General features: G+C 44.1%; 8 protein-coding genes across 8 annotated transcripts in view; 5 read left to right on the top strand and 3 right to left on the bottom strand.

Annotated features, from left to right (window-relative positions):
- LOC134194817 (stAR-related lipid transfer protein 3-like) overlaps window positions 1–112 on the top strand; it is a 4,327-nt gene extending 4,215 nt beyond the window's left edge. The window contains exon 10 of the mRNA XM_062663784.1: window positions 1–112. This exon is cut by the window's left edge and continues 276 nt beyond it. The gene's annotated coding sequence lies outside the window, so the exon portion shown is untranslated.
- Window positions 113–695: 583 nt separating this feature from the next.
- On the top strand, window positions 696–6,989 carry LOC134194786 (UBX domain-containing protein 4-like). The gene is made up of 13 exons (XM_062663755.1): window positions 696–846; window positions 916–965; window positions 1,057–1,106; window positions 1,170–1,198; window positions 1,260–1,378; window positions 1,789–2,003; window positions 3,112–3,166; window positions 3,305–3,406; window positions 3,526–3,695; window positions 4,031–4,142; window positions 4,386–4,532; window positions 5,163–5,371; window positions 6,581–6,989. Exons 1-13 carry the CDS (start codon window positions 765–767, stop codon window positions 6,696–6,698), a joined length of 1,458 nt encoding a protein of 485 aa, XP_062519739.1. The 5' UTR covers window positions 696–764; the 3' UTR covers window positions 6,699–6,989.
- Window positions 6,990–7,575: 586 nt separating this feature from the next.
- LOC134195056 (uncharacterized) lies at window positions 7,576–8,035 on the top strand. Its single transcript, XM_062664063.1, has one exon. The coding sequence runs from the start codon at window positions 7,583–7,585 to the stop codon at window positions 7,955–7,957; it is 375 nt and encodes a 124-aa protein (XP_062520047.1). The 5' UTR covers window positions 7,576–7,582; the 3' UTR covers window positions 7,958–8,035.
- A 743-nt stretch (window positions 8,036–8,778) lies between these two features.
- On the bottom strand, window positions 8,779–10,064 carry LOC134194869 (uncharacterized). Its single transcript, XM_062663849.1, has 2 exons — window positions 9,881–10,064; window positions 8,779–9,818 (listed from the first exon to the last, which is right to left on the bottom strand). The coding sequence occupies exon 2, from the start codon at window positions 9,712–9,714 to the stop codon at window positions 9,052–9,054; it is 663 nt and encodes a 220-aa protein (XP_062519833.1). The 5' UTR covers window positions 9,715–9,818; window positions 9,881–10,064; the 3' UTR covers window positions 8,779–9,051.
- A 23-nt stretch (window positions 10,065–10,087) lies between these two features.
- LOC134194870 (zinc finger CCHC domain-containing protein 24-like) lies at window positions 10,088–11,807 on the bottom strand. Its single transcript, XM_062663851.1, has 4 exons — window positions 11,792–11,807; window positions 10,723–10,823; window positions 10,461–10,659; window positions 10,088–10,396 (listed from the first exon to the last, which is right to left on the bottom strand). The coding sequence occupies exons 3-4, from the start codon at window positions 10,629–10,631 to the stop codon at window positions 10,229–10,231; spliced, it is 339 nt and encodes a 112-aa protein (XP_062519835.1). The 5' UTR covers window positions 10,632–10,659; window positions 10,723–10,823; window positions 11,792–11,807; the 3' UTR covers window positions 10,088–10,228.
- Window positions 11,808–13,416: 1,609 nt separating this feature from the next.
- Window positions 13,417–14,123, bottom strand: LOC134194950 (zinc finger CCHC domain-containing protein 24-like). Its single transcript, XM_062663938.1, has 3 exons — window positions 14,045–14,123; window positions 13,780–13,958; window positions 13,417–13,725 (listed from the first exon to the last, which is right to left on the bottom strand). Exons 2-3 carry the CDS (start codon window positions 13,951–13,953, stop codon window positions 13,615–13,617), a joined length of 285 nt encoding a protein of 94 aa, XP_062519922.1. The 5' UTR covers window positions 13,954–13,958; window positions 14,045–14,123; the 3' UTR covers window positions 13,417–13,614.
- A 1,335-nt stretch (window positions 14,124–15,458) lies between these two features.
- LOC134194992 (uncharacterized) lies at window positions 15,459–16,353 on the top strand. Its single transcript, XM_062663982.1, has one exon. It carries the CDS (start codon window positions 15,492–15,494, stop codon window positions 16,161–16,163), a length of 672 nt encoding a protein of 223 aa, XP_062519966.1. The 5' UTR covers window positions 15,459–15,491; the 3' UTR covers window positions 16,164–16,353.
- Window positions 16,354–17,218: 865 nt separating this feature from the next.
- LOC134194962 (vacuolar protein sorting-associated protein 16 homolog) overlaps window positions 17,219–17,500 on the top strand; it is a 12,242-nt gene continuing 11,960 nt past the window's right edge. Inside the window, exons 1-2 of the mRNA XM_062663951.1 lie at window positions 17,219–17,341; window positions 17,438–17,500. The exon at window positions 17,438–17,500 is cut by the window's right edge and continues 29 nt beyond it. Coding sequence (XP_062519935.1) covers window positions 17,286–17,341; window positions 17,438–17,500 — 119 coding nt within the window. The 5' untranslated portion in view covers window positions 17,219–17,285. The remainder of the gene's footprint in view (window positions 17,342–17,437) is intronic.

Below are 17,500 nucleotides of genomic sequence, written 5' to 3'. Positions count from 1 at the left end.
ACGTGATGATATCCAGTATGTCGACTGTCGTCATGGTGATTGATTTTTATAGCAATTGTTTATATCAACCACTTACAGCAACCATATCGATAACAATATATAGACAACTATATTAGCTTGTACTAATGGTTTCTCTATGGCAACCGTTTCCATGAAAACCGTTTGTTGAGAACTATTTAATATCAACAATCTTTTTATAGTATCTGTTTATATCAACTACTTGCAACAACTGTATTGATAACAACTATGTCTATAAATTGCTTTTTGTAAGAACTCTAGCAACCGTTTCAATGGAAACCATTTTATTTTTATATTTTTGTGCAGCCATTTTTAGAACTATCTTTTATCAATCACTTTATGGCAACCATGTTTCTATAGCAACCACATTTCTATAACAAACCACATTTCTATAGCAACCACGTTTTCATAGCAACCACGTTTCTATAACAACCACATTTCTATAGCAATCACGTTTCTATAAAAACCGATTTTGTGTAGCAGTCACTGTGGTACCTTTGCACCGACTTTTTCCAACTGGCCCATTTCTACTGCCACTGTTCTTTCACAGCAATCACTTTTAGTAAATTATTAAATAGTAAACTGGGAGTTTAAGTACACCAGGCAGTTTACTCAGTAACTGGAAACTTCAATACAAAATATGCAAATGATCACACTACAGTCCTGTACATCCACGACTAATCAGGAAACGGTCTGGAAAGCGAGGCGACACTAAGTGAGGAGGTCGTGAAGCTTGAAGATCTAACATGCAGTGGTTCAGTGGACCGGTCTCTGAGGCAGTTCAAATAGCCAGAAGCGATAAGAAACTATTTGTCGTTTACATTTATGGTACTTGGTGTTGGGGCCCCTTAGGGTACACTCGAAATGACGTCGATTCGATACTTTTATAATTTACAGGCGACAATGAGACGAGCAAAAATATGTCGAAAGTGTGGGAAGATGCGCAGGTGAGTGTAATGTATAGCTTTTTTAGTTTAATTAGCTAATTATTGATTTAGCGTGGGCGTGGTTTGATGTGTTGAATACTCGTATGTGTAGGTTGCTTCCGAGTTTGCTGATTGCATCTCACTGAGATTGGCTTCGGAAAGGTGAAGATAATTTATATCAATTCGATTGTCATATAAATCTGACATTATTGTGTATGTTCACAGCGAGTCGTTCCAGCAGTTTTCACAATACTGTAATAACTCTCATTGATATCAATCAAATAGTAGTATGAGAATGCGTTAATTTCTTGCCAGATCCCGTCTCTGTAGTGCCATCGACATACTTCATCGGACAGAATGGCTATCCACTAGAAATCATTCTTGGATCGGTGGACAACACCTCGTTGGTTGAAAAACTGAAGAGAGTAGCAGAAGTAAGTCAATCAGTTGAAAATTTATGTCAACTATGAGCAGGGCCAGGCCATAGGAACCGGTCCGGTCTGTCCATTTCATCCGGACCATCTTTCAAAATTGTACACTAGCAACAGTCGACGTTTGCTCGAAATTTTTGGTTGACGGTATAGGTGATTAAATAATTAATATATTTACAGTTTGAACGAAAGTAGATCATAGCATCTTGAGGTCATCAGGCAGCTACAAATTACAGTAATCGTCAGTAAACAACAGTAACCATTCAAGAGGCCGTTGTGCAATAGATTATTATCTACCAGTATGCTGGAAGACTTATTCTTAGACCACGCCTTCTTAGCGCGCGTTAAGCCGGACCATTTTTTAAACGCTTTCTGTGGGTCAGTCTGATAAGTTTGTTTCCATGTTTGTGTAGGCTCATCGTGTTGAGGTAGAGAGTCAAGCTGTTGAGACATCGAGGGAAACGACAACCGAAATTTTATCGACGACAGAGACGAGTGCTACTGTTGTTACGTCGTCAGTTGTGGCTACTGCAGCAGCAGCGGAGGCGGGAGATAATTTGTCAGACACGGAAGTGTCGGACGTGATGGTTCAATCGACTGAGAAATCGATTGATGAGCGTGTGACGAGGTAACCGAGTGATGAAACTATTGCAGCTACATGATATCATGTGTTGTTTTATTATTAATATTTTATATAATATTTAATAATTATTATTAGTAATTACTGATAATATGTTATGTATTATTGGATGTGTTAAGTTTGTTGTTGTTAATTAGTAGTAATTACTATTATTTGTATTGGTATGGAAGGGCAGTAATAAATAATTAATTAAATTGTAATAACAGTAAGAATGCATGTCACAATAGGAATGTTAATAAAATCAATATTGATATTTGTGTGTGTGGTGTGGTGTGTGTGTGCCCGTCTGTCTGTCTGTTTGTCTATTTGTCTGTCCGTCTATCTGTTTGTCTGTTCATGTGTCTGTCTGTCTGTCTGTTTGTCTGTCCATGTGTCTGTCTGTTTGTCTGTCTGTCTGTCCATGTGTTTGTTTGTCTGTCTGTCTGTCTATCTGTTTGTCTGTCCATGTGTCTGTCTGTCTGTCTGTCTATCTGTTTGTCTGTCCATGTGTCTGTCTGTCTGTCTGTTGGTCTGTCTGTTTGTCTGTCCATGTGTTGTTTGTCTGTTTGTTTGTATGTCTGTCTGTCTGTCTGTCTGTCTGTCAATGTGTGTGTGCCTGTCTGTCTGTCTGTTTGTCTGTATGCTTGTTTGTCTGTCTGTCTGTCTATTTGTTTGTCTGTCCATCTGTCTGTCTGTCTTTCGGGCTGTCTGTCTGTCTGTCTGTCTGTCTGTCTGTGTATTTGTTTGTCTGTCCATGTGTTTGTTTGTTTGTTTGTCTGTTTGTCTGTGTCTGTCTATCTGTTTGTCTGTCCATGTGTCTGTCTGTCTATCTGTCTGTCAATACATATATTTTCAAACATTGAACTATTATACACCGTTTAAGCAAAGCAACTGTCTGTCTGTTTGTCTGTCCATGTGTTCATGTGTGTGTGTGTGTGTGTGTGTGTGTGTGTGTGTGTCTGTCTGTCTGTCTGTCTGTCTGTCTGTCTGTCTGTCTGACTGTCTGTCTGTCTGTTCATGTGTGCATGTGTGTGTGTGTGTGTGTGTGTGCTTGTGTGTATCAAATATTATATTGAATGTTTACACAAGTCACTGATAATTGCATTGCACTATTTAGCGCTAGAGATAAAATTAGCGATTTGAGAAAGAAGAAGGCAGAACAACAAGCAGAGGTCATTCTAACACTTTCGTGTTTTTTTTATCTTTTTGTCTTTGTCTGTCTGTCTCTGTTGTCTCATGTGTTTGCTTGCCTGCTTGTCTATCATCTAATACATGACTCATACGTATCGTTTCTCCATTTGTCAACACAGCAAGACAAACAACGTGAACTTAATCGACGTCAAATGGGTAGAGACATCGTGAAAGCAAAGCAAGAACGAGAACAACTGCAGGCCAAGCAACGCGTAGATCAGGTCAGAGACGAACAGATTTTTCTAATTTCTCACCAAACTCAAACTTCTGTTGCTCTGTTTATTGTATAATTCGTTGTCTGTTGGTGTGTATAGTTTGTGTGTTTTGGTTTTGGTTTTAGTTGCGTCGCGATCGAGAGAATGATCGATTGGCGAAGGAAGCTGTGAAGTTGCAATTGGAGAGGGACAAAGAGGAGAGGGCGAGTAGGTTTAAGGTGGACAAGATGAAGAGAGATGCTGAAGCTGAAGTGAAGAAGGCGGAAAAGGCAGCAGTGAAAGAAAAGGAAATGAAGTAGGTTGTGTTGTGGAGATGTTGATACACACACACACACACACACACACACACACACACACACACACACACACACACACACACACACACACACACACACACACACACACACACACACACACACACACACACACACACACACACACACACACACACACACACACACACACAGAGACACACACACACACACACACACACACACACACACACACACAGAGACACACACACACACACACACACACACACACACACACACACACACACACACACACACACACACACACACACACACACACACACACACACATTTGTGAGGGTTTGTTGCTGTTCTGTAGGCAACAGCATAACCAAACTCGAATTCAGTTTCGATTACCTGATGGGACTTCATTCACTCATCTCTTCCAATCATCACAGACTTTACAAGAGATGAGAGAAGTTGTTTCTGATGTATGTATGTAGGTTGTACGCAGACGGACAACAGACAGACAGACAGACAGACAGACAGACAGACATGATTATCGTACGTAGTTTTAATGTATGAAATATATGCATTTGACAGACAGACAGACAGACAGACAAAGAAGCACACAGACAGACAGACAGATAGACAGACCAGACAGACAGACAGACAGACAACATCTAAATTTGGAAAATTTATTTAAATTTATTAATAGCCCTCATCTATTGCAGTATGTCAGCTTAAAGTATAGCACGTTCTCATTGGTCGCCACATATCCACGTCGGGAACTAGTTCCAGATCTTGACAATTCAACGCTGCTTGACCTCCAATTGGCACCTAGTAGAGTGGTGATGGTCACTAGTACCTCGAAAATAAGTGTAAGTCAACTGGGATTTAGAGCACTTTTGTGCATTGTGTGTGTGTGTGTGTGTGTGTGTGTGTGTGTGTGTGTGTGTGTGTGTGTGTGTGTGTGGTGCGATAGCTCGGTTAATTAGAGAGTCATCTTACGGAATGTTTACATCCGGCACCTTGAAGTGTCGCAAGTTCAAGTCACAGTGATGGCGAGCTATGGCATAATTTCCTTAAGCAAGAAACTAACACACATGTACATTTGCTTCTCTTGACTCAGGAGTATAAATGAGTACCTGGTCATTTACTGGGGTCCTAAGCTGCCATCAGCTGTGACGTGACATCAGCCACTGGGGTCCTGGTGAGACTTTGGGTGCTCACACCACAGTTGGCTTCACAAGTCGGTGCTTCTGCGAGTGCCTGGCCCGGCTCCAGGAGTTTGCTAGCGCAGACCCAGAGAGTTTCCTGAGTAGCGCACTGGGTCCAGCTTAACAGCTGGGGCATGACCTCTGAGAGGCAGCTCCTGACATTTAGAGTTTAGGATTTTTTGGTGTGTGTGTGTGTGTGTGTGTGTGTGTGTGTGTGTGTGTGTGTGTGTGTGTGTGGGCGTGTGTGTGCCTTTTTAGTGTAATTATTAACATTAACAATATTCTTTTTAGCATTATTCATCAGTCAGTAATACGCTTGAGGGCAGTACTGTCTGGGCTGTAGTGATGCTACCATTTACAATCGTCTGGTCATTGATTATGATGATTGTTGCCCTATTCAAGCCCCCGTCTGCATCACCAGCATCTGGAGGTGCTGAGAAACTCACATCAGGAAGTAGGTCTGACAACCAGTCTCATGGAAATGACAATTCAGATCGACAGTAAGTTGCTTGTGTAGACGATGAGTGAGGAAAATGTAATGTGGTGCATTGTGGTGTTGTGATCTGGAGTACTTTTGTGTGGTTGCATTTCAAGTAAGGTATCAGTCAAGCTGTTTTATGGTGTCTGTCTGTCTGTCTGCCTGTCTGATTGTCTGTCTGTGTGTCTGTCTGTCTGTCTGTGTGTCTGTCTGTCTGTGTGTCTGTCTGTCTGTGTGTTTGTCTGTGTTTGTCTTTCTGTGTGTCTATCTGTGTGTTGTCTTTCTGTGTGTCTATCTGTCTGACTGTCTGTCTATTTGTCTGTCTGTCTGTCTGTCTGTATGTATGTATGTCTGTATCTCTGTTTGTGTGTCTGTTTGTCTGTTTGTTGTCCGTGTCTCTGTCTGCTTCTCTGTGTGTGTCTCTGTCTGTCTTTCTGTCTGTCTATTGTCTGTCTGTGTCTCTTTCTCTCTGTTTGTCTGTCTGTCTTTCTGTTTGTTTGTTTGCCTGTCTGTCTGTCTGTCTGTGTGCGTGTCTGTCTGTCTGTCTGTGTGCGTGTCTGTCTGTCTGTCTGTCTCTCTGTCTTTCTGACTGTGTGTCTTGTCTCTTCGATTGTAAGGTCATAAGTAAGCACATTTGTACAGTATGTCTTTCTGTTTTAATTATCACCTGCTTGTTTGTTGTCCTGTCAATCTGTTTATTTACTTCTTATCTCATCCATTTGTGGCTGCAGTGTTCACCCCCAAAAAACACTAAACAATGGACACTCTCTATATAGACATCTGATGATCAATTACGGACAGTTTCCTTACCTATTCCTTCCTTTAGATCAACACAGAGTGTCACCCTCAACGTCTTGAAAACCTTCAAAAATTAATGGTGTACATGTATGAAAACATTTTTCTACGATATCAGATCTAAAATTAGATTAGCAATGAGCTGCTGATAGGACATTAGTGTTACAGGGGCGTACACTGTAGTAACAAATGTGTGGTCTGGCCTAGCGTGCGCTAGTAGGCGTGGCTTGCTTAGCGCGCTAGTGAGTGCGGGCCTCTCCAGTGGAAAGCGTCAGTGTCTCTAAATTGATTACACGAACAAGACTACACAACCAAAACCTTCCACAAACATGTACATGCGGTAATACTTGTCGAATATAAATTACTTATTTAACCCGGAAGTTGTTGCTGTCTACTCTTTTGTAATGCATCACACACAACTGTCTTTCGTTTTTAGATCGAGCGTGCGCTCACGCTGGAACTCGCAGCGCGACGGCAACGTGCACAGAATGAAGACGGACGACGACGACGGAGAGAACAACACGTGGAACGGCAACTCGACACAACAGCAGTAGTGACCCGGATGTGCACGCGACCAGGACTCTCTTGATGTAATTCCCACCGTTTGGTGGGTCAGAAACGGCATAAGGTGTAAGAACGTAGTTTTGGGGGACAATTTGATTACAAGGGCGTGGCCCTAAACAATATTTAATGTTTGTCAGTTGACCTCGCGTAGCCAGACCCTAGCATGTGTAGTATGACGCGGCGGTAGGGTCTGGGTATGCGAGGCTATTTGTTCTACATTTGCATGCATGTAGTATAGCATAGCAAACAGGAAAGTAACAAATGCTAGTACGTTTATGTTTCTACGTGTATGTAATTCTACCATATCTGCATGTCACTTGACAGTTTCACAGACTTTAGTACACTGGTCACAGAATTTGCATATGTGGGCGTGGCCCTAAACAATAATTTTTGTTTTATTTTATTTTTATTATTAGCTAGACAATTATTAGGCTGCATATATTATTGTGTGTTACGTGTATGTGACACACGGCATAGCAAACAGGAAACTAAAGTATGTCTACACGTATGTCTGTAATGTTCTGTATGTATGTTCTGTATGTAATGCTCTGTATGTATGTATATACATTCTCTTGTACTATATCTGCTAGTCACTTGACAACTTCTCACTCTCTTCATGATATAGCCGCCCAGTCGGTAGCCATTTCTCTCAATCACAGCTAGAAAAGTCGAGCCCCCTAATACCCCACGTTTCCTACGCCCATGAAACGGATCCCTTCATCGATTGTTCATCGGACAATAGCCAGATTAGTCCATAGTGCGTCAACCCATCGGGTGTCATCTAATATATAACCATATCATCTTGTTGATCGACCCATCATTTGCTAGTCACTCGAGCATAGAGTCTACACACATAGGGACATCGATTTGCATCATGACTGCTCCACGGGTTGATCTCGCCGCCTCTTCCAGCTCTCTACCGTTTTCTATCGAGAATATTTTGCGACAGAATCATGAGAGTCGGACGCCGGTCGGTTGCTCGACGTCCGCATTTCGTCCGGTCGGCAAGAACGGATTTCGACCGGTTCTGGAGCGAATCGCGTCGCCGCTCTGCGTCGAGCGATTCGAATTGGACGGTAGGTGTGCTGTTGTCGTCATGTGCGGGTGTGTAGACGTGAAGCATAGCATACCGTTTCGTCAATCGCAAATCGGTCATTTAAGAGTGACACTTATTGTCTATAATAGATGCTCCAAACGAGCGCTCTCTCACCAACAGCTCGCACCACCACTCGGACAAGTGGCTAGATGAGAGATATCCTCATATACTATCCGGAAAACGCCTCAAGTCGAGGTTCACTGAGCATCAAGTGACTGTGCTTGAGCATGTGTTTAGGAGCAAGCCTTACATCATGGGACGGGAGCGCAACGCGCTTGCTAAACGTGTCGGGCTGAGCGAGCTACAAGTGAAGACGTGGTTTCAGAATAAGCGGCAGAAGTATCGGAGGCTGAACACGCGCTGCGATGCGGAACCGGAGAACGAGCGATGGAGGCGAGCAGACTGCGGTACCCCGTCAAACGGAAGTGAACCGGTAAAAGAGGAGGACAGTTACTAGAATGGCGTAGGTTTGTTGCGACGTGATTCTTAGGTCGTTTCGCGTCTAATTTTAAGGATTCGTAATAAAAGTGTCGGATGAGTGAGTCGAGTGGATGCGTGGGCGTGTGCTGTTGCGGAACTGTCCTCCCGTTTAGTGACACGATCATCATTTCGAGCGTCGATTGTGGTCTGATTGTGAATGGGTGACGTTTGCTGGTGGGAGGAAATCGGGAGTGAAGTGAACGAGGTCACGCGGACATGATGATAGCCGCACGTGACACTTACGCTCACTGCACGCCTCTCACGTGCAACGGTGAGAGCGGTCTGGTTTACGCGGCTACGGATTGAAGCTCGGATTCCAGTTAAAACCGCGCAAGGTTTACACACTTTCTATTGTGCGTCAGAGCTGCTTGTTTGGTTATAGTTTCTGTGCTTGAGTTTTTCTGGTACATTGGATTTGTAGCCGTTCCAGACTAGTAAAGAATTGTAAGGCATCGTTCACATGTTGATTTGATCTCTCAACTGAGGCTGTTGGTTTGTGTTTTTAATTAAGATAATGAGTGCTGTATGTGGATTGCATTATTTTACTGCTGGTAATTATGGAAAACTAGACTTTGACACGCACGCACACACACACACACACACACACACACACACACACACACACACATGCATGCACACAAGATAGTAGCACACAGGATAGTACTGAGAATGTGTTTCTAAAACATAAAATAAATATTGTGTTATTGTCACTAAAATTCTAACTACTAAAACACATTGTAGACAGTCACCAGATGTCAAACATTGATTCAATCATGGCACGATGTTGGTGCCGAAATCGTAAAATTTGCCCAAATTTCGGCCACACCTAGAGGGTAGTCGATGCCCTTTTCGACTACTTCTCCACTCAAATTAAACGCGGGAAACAGACCGTCGGATGCAGTCAGCGACATTGTCACCGGCCGAACGATTGCATGGTCAAAGTCGTAGTCATGATGTGCACATATGTGGTCACTCTTTCCATACCAAGTCTGACTAGCAATCTGTTTATAGACATCAAAGTATGGATACTCCGACGCATTTTGAAAAATCTCACGACCGCTGACATTATGAAAAACAGCGGTCATCAATTTTCCATTGAAATCAACCATGTAGCTTGTTGAATTCATTTCGATTTTGGCAACGTGAGCGTTTAGGTCGTACAACAGCTCGGATCCAAGCACCTCGGCCTTGTTGTCTTGCAAGATGAGACTCTTGTAAGTGAACAACGTCGTGTCTCCTCTTGATGTATTCATGTTCACCCATGGAATTTCAAATTTAAATTCTCCGAAATTCGTCCTGAGGAATGGGGGCCAGACTGGTCCACAGTTGTGCTCCACTCCCATCTCCAGGGCAATAATTGCCTTATCTGCTGGTATGCCAACATTGTGAGGGATGGTGACAGTAAATGTTTTATTGACTGCAGACAGCATGTTGAGAACTGATGATTTTGGTTCGAGAAGAATTGCCCAGAATGCATGGTAGAGGCCTTGAGCAGCATTCAATAACGGTCGTTTGTCGTTACCGTCGCTACAAACTGCCAGAAGTGCAACAAATAAGACAACTACTTGTACGTGATTGCGCATGTCTTCGGAGTACCAAGATTTGTGTGCGCATGAGCTTCGAGCACGTGGTCAAGAACACTCTGGACACTTCAAGTACACTCTAAGATCTGTAGGCGAGGCAAGGCGTAGTAGGCACCTCTAGAGCAACGGCTTCCAATAGTCGTACTGGAAAATGTTGTAATTATCCGGGAGTTCGTGAGGCTGCGCGTGCACGTGACCGGAAGACAAAACTATTTGATTAGTTGCAAATGCAATCTACATTATATTATTGACTCTAACATAACAATAACAACGTCAAATTAGGGCGACTCTAGACAGTTTTCCCTGAAAACCCCAACCCCTACACATGCTGCTGCCCAAGCAGCCCATCTAGCTCATTCGGCTAACAGAATTCTGACTCTATGTTAAATTCTAAGTAGCCAGCTCGCAAGTTTTGTCCTTCCTTTGCAAAACACTTCTTGTATCCCTTTCTGCAAAGCTCGCAGAGATGTTTCGGGTGTGATTTTTCTGGGGTGCCGTCGTCCGAATCTTCAGGTCGCTTCAGCGGCTTCTTTAGACAACAATCCAAACGTCAACCGCTATGTATATACAACATGCTGTCAGCCAGTTCCTACCATGTTGTGAGCGTAAATCATGGTGTTGCATGATTTGCACATCTGACCGAAGTTGACGAAGCTGTTGGCACTTTTCCAAGTGCGACTACATTGTGAACACTTGTACTCTCCGAAATAACGCCTGTCGGGCGTCTTCTTACCGCTCTTGTCGTTTCTCTTGGTCCACGACATTTGCTGTAGAGATTGGCACCACTTAGGCCTAGAGAATTAGACGAAAAACTGAAAGTCTGTAGCTAGACGAGTGACCAGACACTTGCCCTACAGATAGTTGGTGCGTGTTGAATGCTGTGCTTTTCTTGACTGACTCACAGAGCTGTGGGTCTGCTGGTAATTGTAGATCTCGGGTTCCCAGCCAGGGAATAGCTGATTGTGCAAAATACAAATGATAACATTGTGACGTCATTATCCGGAAAGTAGGAGTGGACTCTACCAGAGCCAAATATTTCTAACATATACACGAGGCTACCAAGGGACATCCGAATGCGACGAGCCTGTATCTAACTATTGCGCAGCTAGTGAGCTAAAGTTTCTTCAGGCGCGGAAGGCGATTTTCGTCATAGGAGGGAAATCCCCTAGACGTCATGAGACTAAAAACCCCACTCACGCACGTGGCAATGTTCGAATCTTGCTAACTAGAGATCTGCCGTCTCGTTTGTAATCCGGATCATCGACATGCAGCCAGATTACTTGCTGAACGTTTATAGTTAGCCAGGCAGTGCTGTACCTTGCGGAAACGGTGCTTGCAGTGGTGTGTGTGTGTGTGTGTGTGTGTGTGTGTGTGTGTGTGTGTGTGTGTGTGTGTGTGTGTGTGTGTGTGTGTGTGTGTGTGTGTGTGTGTGTGGTATGCGTGTGTGTGTGTGTGAGTGTGTGTGCGTGCGTGCGTGTGTGCGTGCGTGTGTAAGCAATAAAGCCTCTAGGGCAGAAACGGAAGACGATTCCTAAGAATGGGAACTTCACATGCGATCTTTGTGGACGCTCCTGCACGGCACGCATTGGTCTTTGGAGACACAAGCCAAGCCATGACTAAATGAATTTGATCGTATCGACCACTTACTCTAAAGTGTCTAGACAGGAGTGCGCCAGTCGAATCATGTCGCATACGCTAGCAACAAGTCAACTCGCCCATATCTAATCTGCAAAAATGACATTAACCAGTGTGAACCTGTAAAGGCTCTGACTGCAAGAAAGCAAGAATTCAAATAGGTTAGAGTCGCCGAAACGTGGTCACCGCCTAGAGGTGCATGGACAGTTGAAGTTTCACTTCTTACCACGGAACGAATTGGTCATCAACCGCGACGCGGTTTGTAGTAGTAGCAAGCACTGCTTCGTACCTTCTCGACACAGGACGCTCTTCCAGTTGACGCCGCGTTTTCTCACTTTTTCCCGTATGTTTAGACAGTAGCCTCAACTATCCTGCCAATGCGAAATCATAACAATCGTACAGCGTTACATATTCAACGCAAGCAGTCACCGTTGTACGCTGGTTGCACAGCCTATGCCTTACTCTACTGTACCATGCAGATTTCTTTATTCACTGCTTTGTGTTTTGAAGATAATGAGTGCTGTATGTGGATTGGATTATTTCACTGCTGGTAATTATGGAAAACTATACTTTGACACGCAAGCGCACACGCACACACACACACACACACACACACACACAAACACACAAACACACACACACACACACACACACACACAAACACACACACACACACACAAACACACACACACACGCAAACACACACACACACACACACACACACACACACACACACACACACACACACACACACACACGCATGCATGCACACAAGATAGTAGCACACAAGATAGTACTGAGAATGTGTTTCTAAAACATAAAATAAATATTGCGTTATTGTCACTAAAATTCTAACTAAAACACATTGTAGACAGTCACCAGATGTCAAACATTGATTCAATCATGGCACGATGTTGGTGCCGAAATCGTAAAATTTGCCCAAATTTCGGCCACACCTAGAGGGTAGTCGATGCCCTTTTCGACTACTTCTCCACTCAAATTGAATGCGGGAAACAGACCGTCGGATGCAGTCAGCGACATTGTCACCGGCCGAACGATTGCATGGTCAAAGTCGTAGTCATGACGTGCACATATGTGGTCACTCTTTCCATACCAAGTCTGACTAGCAATCTGTCTATAGACATCAAAGTATGGATACTCCGACGCATTTTGAAAAATCTCACGACCGCTGATATTATGAAAAACAGCGGTCATCAATTTTCCATTGAAATCAACCATGTAGCTTGTTGAATTCATTTCGATTTTGGCCATGTGAGCGTTTAGGTCGTACAACAGCTCGGATCCGAGCACCTCAGCCTTGTTGTCTTACAAGATGAGACTCTTGTAAGTGAACAATGTCGTGTCTCCTCTTGATGTATTCATGTTCACCCATGGAATTTCAAATTTAAATTCTCCGAAATTCGTCCTGAGGAATGGGGGCCAGACTGGTCCACAGTTGTGCTCCACTCCCATCTCCAGGGCAATAATTGCCTTATCTGCTGGTATGCCAACATTGTGAGGGATGGTGACAGTAAATGTTTTATTGACTGCAGACAGCATGTTGAGAACTGATGATTTGGTTCGAGAAGAATTGCCCAGAATGCATGGTAGAGGCCTTGAGCAGCATTCAATAACGGTCGTTTGTCGTTACCGTCGCTACAAACTGCCAGAAGTGCAACAAATAAGACAACTACTTGTACGTGATTGCGCATGTCTTCGGAGTACCAAGATTTGTGTGCGCATGAGCTTCGAGCACGTGGTCAAGAACACTCTGGACACTTCAAGTACACTCTAAGATCTGTAGGCGAGGCGAGGCGTAGTAGGCACCTCTAGAGCAACGGCTTCCAATAGTCGTACTGGAAAATGTTGTAATTATCCGGGAGTTCGTGAAGCTGCGCGTGCACGTGACCGGAAGACAATGCTATTTAATTAATTGCAAATGCAATCTACATTATATTATTGACTCTAACATAACAATGACAACGTCAAATTAAGGTGACTCTAGACAGTTTTCCCTGAAAACCCCAACCCCTACACATGCTGCTGCCCAAGCAGGCCATCTAACTCATTCGGCTAACAGAGTTCTGACTCCAGCTAGCAAGTCTAGGGTCCTCACTTTGCAACACACTTGTTGTATCCCCTTCTGCAAAGCTCGCAGAGATGTTTCGGGTGTGATTTCTCCGGGTCGATCTCGTCCAAACCTTCAGGTCGCTCCAGCGGCTTCTAGACAACAATCCAAACGTCAACAGCTACAACATGCCGTCAGCCGGTCCTTACCATAGTGTGAGCGTAAACCATGGTGTTGCATGTTTGGCACATCTGACCGAAGTTGGCGAAGCTGTTGGCACTTTTCCAAGTGCGACTACATTGTGAACACTCGTACTCTCCGAAAGAACGCCTGTCGCCTTGGTACGGCGTCTTCTTACCCTTCTTGTCATTTCTCCACGACATTTTCTCTACAGATTGGCACCACTTAGGCCTAGAGAATTAGACGAAAAACTGAAAGGAAAGTCTGTAGCTAGACGAGTGATTTTATACTTGCCCTGTTGTTTGTTGAATGCTGTGCTTTTCTTGACTGACTCATAGAGCTGTGGGTCTGCTGGTAAGTTTATATCTCGCGTTCCCAGCTAGGGAACTGATGATTGTGCAAAATACAGATGCTAGCATTGTGACGTCATGATCCCGGAAAGTAGGAGTTGACGCTACCATAGCCAAATATTTCTAACATAAACACGAGGCTACCAAGGGACATTCGAATGCGACGAGCTTGTATATATCTATTGCGCAGCTAGTGAGCTAAATTCTCTTTTTCCACTTTCAGGCGCGGAAGGCGATTTTCGGCATAGGAGGGAAATCACCTAGACGTCATGAGACTAACTATAGGTCTGACAACCCCACTCCCGCACATGGCGATGTTCTAGATCGACTTGCTAATTATAGATCTGTCGTCTCGTTTGTAATCCGGATCATCGACATGCAGCCAGATTACTAGCTGAACGTCTCTAGCTAGCCAGGCAGTGCTGTACCTTGCGGAAACGGTGCTTGCAGTGTGTGTGTGTGTGTGTGTGTGTGTGTGTGTGTGTGTGTGTGTGTGTGTGTGTGTGTGTGTGTGTGTGTGTTTGTGTGTGTGTGTGTGTGTGTGAGTGTGTGTGTGTGTGTGTGTGTGTGTGTGTGTGTGTGTGTGTGTGTGTGTGTGTGTGTGTGTGTGTGTGTGTGTGTGTGTGTGTGTGTGTGTGTGTGTGTGTGTGTGTGTGTGTGTGTGTGTGTAACAATAAAGGCAGAAACGAAAGACGATTTCTAAGAGTGGGAACTTCACATGCTATCTTTCGTGGACGCTTCTGCACGGCACGCATTGGTCTTTGGAGACACAAGCAAAGCCATGACTAATGAGTTTGATCGTATCAACCACGTAATTACTCTATCGTGTCTAAACATGAGTGCGCCAGTTGAATCATGTCGCCTAGGCTAGCAATAACTGTGCAAGTCAACTCGCCGATATCTAATCTGCAAAAATGACATTAACCAGTGTGAGGCAAGAAAGCAAGAATTCAAATGCGTGAGAAATGGAGAGCCTGTCTAGCTATCTATAAGGTTGAAAACGCATCACCGGTTCTCCTCTTATTTACTCCTACTGTCGGATGTTCGAAACAACCGTGAACTCTGACTAGACTGCAGCTGATTTTGAGCCCGAAAACACACAAAGGACGGGTTTCACAATTTTTAACGCGCGCGTGCTAATCTAGAGTAGGCGGAGCGTGCGTTAGCGTGTTGCGGAAGTTTGAGGCTATCCACGCGTGTGCAACCTAAATTCGTCACCCAGCCTCCTCTTTAGGCCACATGCACACACACACACACTCATACACACACACATACCCACACACACACCACATGGATCTATACACACGTGACAGCTAGCGCACATGGTGTTAACAACCTAGTGCGGAGGAGGACTGGGCACGAGTCCATGCGCAACTAGGTTTTTTCTAGCTATGGCGGGAGACTGTGACAGCAAGACGTGGGATGCTTTCAACCATCTCATGACGTGTTCCGACGTGGAACGAATACGCAAGGTGTTGGCTCGGCACGAATTTTTCAAAATGAGCCTAGAAATCCCAGGAGATATCGTAGAATGTGGCGTTTTCAAAGGCTCCGGTCTGCTGTTGTGGGTCAAACTTCTACGCATCTATTGCCCAGCCTCTGCGAAGCGCGTCATCGGCTTCGACACGTTCGGAGCCACACCAGAGCTGTCGGGTGACGACGCAGAGAAGATGACGGGTCTCTACCAAGAGTCTGGACTTGCGCAGTGCGTCACTGCCGACCAGATTGAAAGGATGGTTGAGGATGTGACGGGAAGAAAAGACTCCTGTCTACTCGTCCCGGGAGATATTTGTAAAACAGCTCGTGTGTACACAGAGCAGTTTCCAGGCGCCAGAATTAGCTTGCTACATATGGATCTCGATGTTGAGGAACCAACTGTGGCGGCATTGGAAGCTTTGTGGCCCATCGTTTCTAGAGGAGGGATCATAGTTTTTGATGAATATGCGATCCACAAGTGGTCTGAGAGTCGAGGAGTCGACAAATTCTTTGCTAATCATCCTGAAGTCACATTAAAGACTCTGCCATGGGTCAGGACCCCGTCTGCTTACTGTATCAAGCCATAACTTAGGGTTGTACACAGTGCGACTACATCACTCGCATTGGTGAGTGATTGGACTTGCAATCAAAAATTATTTTTAATCGCCACATGTGAGTAATTTGACAGCGTGAGCTGCAGCTATTTTGTGTTGTCTCTGAGTGTCTAAGGTGACTCCAATATGATTCGTTGCTTACCATAACAACACATTACAGAAAGCCTAGATGGATATGGTTGGTTAATTATTCGTTATTCATTATTCATTACCACAGACAAGTTTGTAGGAAATGGCCTTGAAAGCATGTTTTTTCAGGAGCCTGCCAAATTATTCAACGACTGGAATGACGGTCAAGTTCAAGTCTATACCTTATCCTTTCTTCTTGCTACTGCCCACTCATTCTGCATGCACCAGACTCCCCACTCACATCAGGGGTGTAGCATGACCTCTAGAAATGGGGGGCTTAACTTCAAGATGCTGTGAGACACGCCCATTTTATGGACACGTCCACTTTTATTGGCTTCTAATTGACTGATATGGTAGAATCAGTGACAGATCCAGACTGGAAAAAAATGTGGTGTATATACTATATACAGCTTTGGTCCTCACACGTATTTACAGTCCACAATTTTTATGACCGCGCCTATAAATGATGAGGCTATAGCCCATGCCACGCTACGCCCCTGCTCACATGCAAGGAGGCCAGATCTCACGAAACTCTCTAAGCTGCATGGAATTAGATCACAGGACTAGAACACAGGAATAGGAGGCTGTAGAATTGAGTGAGCTTGAGGTTCATTTAGCTAGAGCATCCACCAATTTCTACTCTCTGAAAGTTGCTGTACATGTAAGTATGCAAAAGAGCATGCAGTAAATAGATAAATAAATAAATATGCAAATATTAATTAAAGTAAATCAATAATTTATTTATTGCGCGGCTGTTAGATTCAGGGCCTATTTTACCGTGCTGCTTCAATCTGCTTGAAAGTTTTGACACCATTAATTAACATTTAATTTTACGCATGCGCAAATAGAGCCCCATTTAGAAAATATATAGCGCGCGCGATTAGTGCTTGCCACGCCCTTTTTGTTTTTGCGCATAGAAGTCTGGGATACGAGGCTAACGATTGGTTTCCACGTATAATTAATCTTATGGCTGATGTCAACCCCACTGGAGACTGGAATCCACTTGGTGAAGTGTTCTACAGGTAGGGCGTGTTACTGTAGAGTAACATTAATGTGGGCCCCCTATGAGGGCACGTTATGATGTCTGTTCATTTGTCTTCGCGTTTTATTTTCACTAGGAAGTACGAGTTATACTCCATGAACTGGATAGCAGACCAAGTGGATTTAGCAGGGTTTATGGT

This window comes from Corticium candelabrum, chromosome 19 (genome assembly GCF_963422355.1).
Source record: "Corticium candelabrum chromosome 19, ooCorCand1.1, whole genome shotgun sequence".
Classification (NCBI taxonomy): domain Eukaryota; kingdom Metazoa; phylum Porifera; class Homoscleromorpha; order Homosclerophorida; family Plakinidae; genus Corticium; species Corticium candelabrum.
The sequence above is the reverse complement of the archived record's forward strand: the minus strand, read 5'-3'. Positions and strand labels throughout refer to the sequence as shown.

What these genes read in the sequence shown, in the direction of transcription:
- LOC134194786 (XM_062663755.1), top strand. Translation starts at nt 765, where the DNA reads ATGCAGTGGTTCAGTGGACCGGTCTCTGAGGCAGTTCAAATAGCCAGA. An exon ending in CCAGCAGTTTTCACAATACT is followed by an intron (nt 1,199 to 1,259) that starts GTAATAACTCTC and finishes ATTTCTTGCCAG; the next exon opens with ATCCCGTCTCTGTAGTGCCA. An exon ending in TGAGAGAAGTTGTTTCTGAT is followed by an intron (nt 4,143 to 4,385) that starts GTATGTATGTAG and finishes CATCTATTGCAG; the next exon opens with TATGTCAGCTTAAAGTATAG.
- LOC134195056 (XM_062664063.1), top strand. Translation starts at nt 7,583, where the DNA reads ATGACTGCTCCACGGGTTGATCTCGCCGCCTCTTCCAGCTCTCTACCG.
- LOC134194869 (XM_062663849.1), bottom strand. Translation starts at nt 9,714, where the DNA reads ATGCTGTCTGCAGTCAATAAAACATTTACTGTCACCATCCCTCACAAT.
- LOC134194870 (XM_062663851.1), bottom strand. Translation starts at nt 10,631, where the DNA reads ATGTCGTGGACCAAGAGAAACGACAAGAGCGGTAAGAAGACGCCCGAC. An exon ending in TGATTTACGCTCACAACATG is followed by an intron (nt 10,397 to 10,460) that starts GTAGGAACTGGC and finishes TGTTGTCTAAAG; the next exon opens with AAGCCGCTGAAGCGACCTGA.
- LOC134194950 (XM_062663938.1), bottom strand. Translation starts at nt 13,953, where the DNA reads ATGTCGTGGAGAAATGACAAGAAGGGTAAGAAGACGCCGTACCAAGGC. An exon ending in TGGTTTACGCTCACACTATG is followed by an intron (nt 13,726 to 13,779) that starts GTAAGGACCGGC and finishes ATTGTTGTCTAG; the next exon opens with AAGCCGCTGGAGCGACCTGA.
- LOC134194992 (XM_062663982.1), top strand. Translation starts at nt 15,492, where the DNA reads ATGGCGGGAGACTGTGACAGCAAGACGTGGGATGCTTTCAACCATCTC.